We start from the raw sequence: 5,103 nt of genomic DNA, 5'->3' as shown, positions 1-5,103 counted from the left end.
ATTAATTTCGACGTCATAGTTCAATTATTCATGGGTACGAACTTTGATTTACAATCATGTTTCAAAACAAAATGAGAGCAAAAAAGGAAGGAAAGAAGAGAATTAAGAATAAAAAAGTAAAAATATTTTTTATTTTCTGAAATACATACATTTTCATGGAATCAATGATATTAAAAAAATCTATCAATTGACAATTCAATATCACCCTCCAACATATAATTGTTTAATAATAATAAAGAATAATCATTATATATACATTTTTATTTGAATGAAAAAGAAAAACTCATTATTGGAATCTAAAAAAAATTTAAAACATAGAGAAATTTTAAGAGTCATTCAAATAGAAATGTATACATCATGATTATCATTTACTATTATTAAACAATTGTACGATTGAGTGAAATATTGAATTGTTAATTGATATATTTATTTAATATCATTGATTTGATAAAATAAAAAAAATTAAAAATATAGTTATTTATTGATTCTTAATTATCTTCGTTCCAACCCTTTTTCCTCTCATTTTGTTTTCGAACATGATTGTAAATCAAAATTCGTATCAATAAATAATTGTACAATGACGTCGAAGTGAATGTCATTTTTTAAAAATAAAAACTATATAAGTAAAAAATTTAATTTACATTTAAATTTTAATATATAGATATATATTCATCTTTCTCACCTTTTATTATTTGTATTTAGATATCACAAGTTTCATTTCAAATTAGACAAATTAGTTACTAAAAACAATAATGTGTTGTCATTGGTGTTGAAAGATGTGGATAAACCAAATCAGACTTCAAAAAAACAAGAGAACATAAAATGAAGTAAGATCCGAAATGTGAACGACTAAAATAAACAAAACACGAAGTCCATAAAAAAAAACCAAGGCAAGTATTAAATATATTAATCAACATTAAATCCGATAATGAAAAAGAAACATGAAAATCAGATATGATGATGTGATCGTTGAATTTAATCGAACAAAGAAGCATGAAAAATTAAAAAAAAAAAAGGTGTATTTCTTTATTTTGAGTAAAAGCCATGAAAAGAAGAGCACACTTATTTTGGTCGGTAACAAAGTGTCATCGCTTTCACTCAAAATAAAGAATCAAGCACCACACTTACTTTATCTGGTAACAGTGTCATACAATACAAGATCTTCACTGTCCTATAGAGGGAATTGAGGAAAGAAAAGAAACAACTATTTCCTTAAGTTGGGGATTTATATACAATTCTATTTACCAACAAAATCAATCTAAGATTATCTACCACACTTTAATCTGCCTACATTAAGTCACAGATGTTCTTCGTGTCATTTCTAAGATGATTTTTTAGTCACTTCACGTTAGAGACCAAGGGAAAAGGATATGCCACACCAGGATGAAATTCACTATCCACCGTTAAGTGTGTAGGCCCCGCACCAATCGAAAGGCCATGGAGAATCCACCGAGCCAAAGTGCCTCGAAACTTGGAAATGGTTAATCTTTATGAGGGCCAAAGCAGCCTGGCACGATATTATCAGCACTGCCATCAACAGCAAGTGCAAAGCTTCATCGCTCGTGTGCTGTAACTTTTACTACTCTGAACCACCACCCCCCCTCAATTTATGTTTCTTGATGGGCATTTATGCATTCTTTCTGATTTTATGGTGCGATTTTAAGGCATCACATTATTAAGACAGAATAATGAACACATTTGAAACCAATATGTGGTGATCATCGTGTAATCTGTTTGAATGATATTTGCCCCCATGGTCTCATCAGTATATGACTACTGAGTAGTATTATTTGAATAGAAATATTAATCAAAACCAGCTCAAATAATTCATATCCATAATGCAAATTATTTGCTTGATTACATTTTATCTATAATGGAATGAAAAGTTTGGTGAAAGAATGAGTTAATGAATTTTGGGAGAGATAAATATATGCTGTAATGTTTTGGTTTGATAGTGGCTCGTAAAGAAGTTGTGTCAGCGACAGCCAGCATGAACTGGTGGTACTGGACCCTGCACTACAAGTACAAGCTGGATTACCCAAAAAAGATTTTAGAATAAGGATCACAGGCAAAACTAAGCATTTTTTAAAACAATTACACGAGAAATTTGGATTATTCTTCTTTTTTTTGGAGAGCCGACACTCAACTGCAGTACTTTGCTTTGCTACGGACATGAGACAAATTCAACAGACTTAATTGTGTTGTCAATGATTGGTGCTGAGAGTCGGAGTACGAAGGATCAAAAACAACATGCATATCTTCTGGTCTCAGGACCGTGTACGATTAACCATCGCAGCCGCGGATCGACATCATCTGTGTTCGTTCCGTGAAATGTTCATGCAACTGGAACAACAGACTCCTATACAGCCCCACGACCGTTATGGTGAACCGTACTCAAAGTTTTACCAACACAAATTTGGAGCCGAAACAAACTATTCTAGAGCGGAGGCGAGACAAGACAAGGCATATAAGCAAAATCAAAAGTCGACACACTTCCCTGTGAAATGTGAATCCATTTGTTACTGTAATAATATATTTATTAGCACAGCCATATAGTTGTTTGGTAATCAACATTCAACAACCTGATCAACTGCCTTTATAGGTCAAGCTGGAATAAGGTGAAGTAGATTCAAGACAAATAAATGCTCAACGGGTGGGAGGGTTTCCATATTCAAGAATCCATAATTTTCAACTATATAAACCCTCACCCAATCCTTACATTCTTGCATCATTCCAACTTATCCACTCAAACACTTATCCATGGCTTCATGCAAATTTTTCTGCTTGTTATTCCTCATTTCCATGTCGTTTTCAGGCATGGAGAAAGCCTCAGCAGCTCGTCGTCTCCTGACAACCCCGATTTTTTCGGGAATCAATCCGTTCCCTTCGATCCCAACATTCGGAACTCCGGGATCGTTTCCACCATTGGTTCCATCTCCTTACACCAATCCAACGACACCCTCGATCCCGAATTTCCCGCAGTTCCCACCAACTACTACATTCCCCGGTGTTCCAAACTTTCCTACTGCTCCATTCACTCCAACTATCCCGACTCCAGAAACTACCACTACTCCTTAAGAGTAATCAAATGCCATGCGTTTGCATTAAGCAAAAGTAACAATAAGTGTGAAGATTCAAGGAGAAGGGCTATTATTGTGCTTTATAGAATGTTTTTGTACTACCTACTGTTATCAGTTATCTATGTATCCCGTGCAATCTGGTTTTAGATATAGTTTACAATGTTTATTTACGTTCAACCACTTGTTTTAGGGGTCGAGAATGATCTATCTTTGATATTGTTTACACAAATAAATATGTAGTACTGCTTTTGGAATTTGTTATTTGAGTTCTCCTCTGTCCAGAGCTGCATTTCATAACTAAAAGCTAGAAGCAAACCAACAGGGTCAGACCAGGAGAAGCAAGCGACAGCCCACCGTAAAAAAAATCTTCAAATTTGAGACTTCATTATTTTGAAAAAATAAGTTCTTCCCTTGATTCGAACTTCGAAATATGCTAAGCTGCGGCTTCACCAAACTCAATAAATTATACCTTTAATAAAATAGCAAAAATAAAGAATAGAACGATCGTGGTGATATACCAACAACCCACTTTTATTTCTTTCATTCATTCTCTGTCATAATCCATTTACTTCACAATACGAACACAAGAAAACAATTATGAGGAGAAAGAACAAAAAGATCGAACTTCTTATAGCATATATGCCATGAAAAAAGTTAAAAAAAAGTATCACAAATAATTGAGAAACCTGTGTTCTCCCTTGCATCACAATAAGCTCCACCATTGGTGTACTGCAATCCCCTCATCCTTCACTTGACCATACAATGCTAAACACTGCCAATATGCCATCTTGCTCCCATTCACTCCTTCATCTTGCCATTGATTCTTGCACTCCAAGAACAATTCATCCACAAGATACAATGTCCTATCTCTGAGCATCTCCTCCACCAAATCTGCCTCGGCTTTCATCACGACGTAGTCATCGCGTTCTATGTTCTTCGTTAACCAGGTTGATACCTCCGTTCCTTGAATGAGTACACCTTCAGCTAATTCACTGTTACTCACGATATCCAAGTCATAAACTTCGAATTCTTGATCCCTCATGGGATAGTTCTTGTAAAACCAGTCAAGTGCACTTGAGTCATCCGAGATGAAGACTCGACGGGGGTATTTATCCAACGAATCCTTCAAAAGATCAGGAAGGAACTTGATTTTTCGTGATGTAAAGCTTGATTTTCTTGTCAAGGCTTCCTGCCTAGGAGGTTCGAGATATGCATCCTCCAACTCCTTCAATGCAGCTTTCTTTTCATCCACTGTAACGCCACATAACACTTGATCCACAGGGGGATTTGCCCTTCCATTCCGCGATCCCCGGTGATACCCCATGGATGAACCCATCAAGGTCAGGCCCAAACTCCCGGCCCATCTCTAGGGCCCACAGGTGAAGGCCCATGAGCAGCCCAGATATTCTCCTATAAATACCANAGCCAAGCGTGGGCAATGCCAGAATAACCATAGCCACGAACATAGATCTTGACATGATACGCAAAACCCGCGATTCAGGTAGCCTGATTACCAAAAGGGTTGGAGAATTCAACCCAAATCCAACCCCATTCAGCTCATTCGAAGCATACCCCATATTCTTAGCTCGGTACCCTCGACCCAATTTATTCATCTCTGGATTAAATTGTATCAAAGAAAGAATTTTTCTAGACTGACTTCTGAAATGCTTGTGTATAACAGAAACAAAGCTGAAATCAAAGAATCAACTGCGAAAGAGATTGAAAAAACTAGCACCACAATGAAGTAAACAATCTTAGCGAGAGCAAAATCTGGCAGCCGTGTGGTTTCCACCCATTAGAGCAACACGAGTACTTCGGATTCTACACCATAGAACCATCAATTGCCTAATTCTTGCTAATTCCATACTCGTCCTATTTCAATCCCCCACCTTTACTTGAACAAATCCATTCAAAGGGTGCTTTCTATTCACATTTCGAGCACAAGAAACCAGAAACACTGTCTGAAACTCAAATAACACCAATAATAGAGATAAAGAAATGCGATGGCTGAAGAGAAAGAAGG

At 36.3% G+C, this 5,103-nt stretch overlaps 1 protein-coding gene across 1 annotated transcript; it reads right to left on the bottom strand.

The window, feature by feature from the left end:
- Nucleotides 1-3,783: 3,783 nt before the first annotated feature.
- LOC140987706 (uncharacterized) lies at nt 3,784-4,416 on the bottom strand. Its single transcript, XM_073456343.1, has one exon. It carries the CDS (start codon nt 4,414-4,416, stop codon nt 3,784-3,786), a length of 633 nt encoding a protein of 210 aa, XP_073312444.1.
- Nucleotides 4,417-5,103: the final 687 nt, after the last annotated feature.

This window comes from Primulina huaijiensis, chromosome 11, assembly GCF_012295235.1.
Source record: "Primulina huaijiensis isolate GDHJ02 chromosome 11, ASM1229523v2, whole genome shotgun sequence".
NCBI classification, from domain to species: domain Eukaryota; kingdom Viridiplantae; phylum Streptophyta; class Magnoliopsida; order Lamiales; family Gesneriaceae; genus Primulina; species Primulina huaijiensis.
The sequence above is the reverse complement of the archived record's forward strand: the minus strand, read 5'-3'. Positions and strand labels throughout refer to the sequence as shown.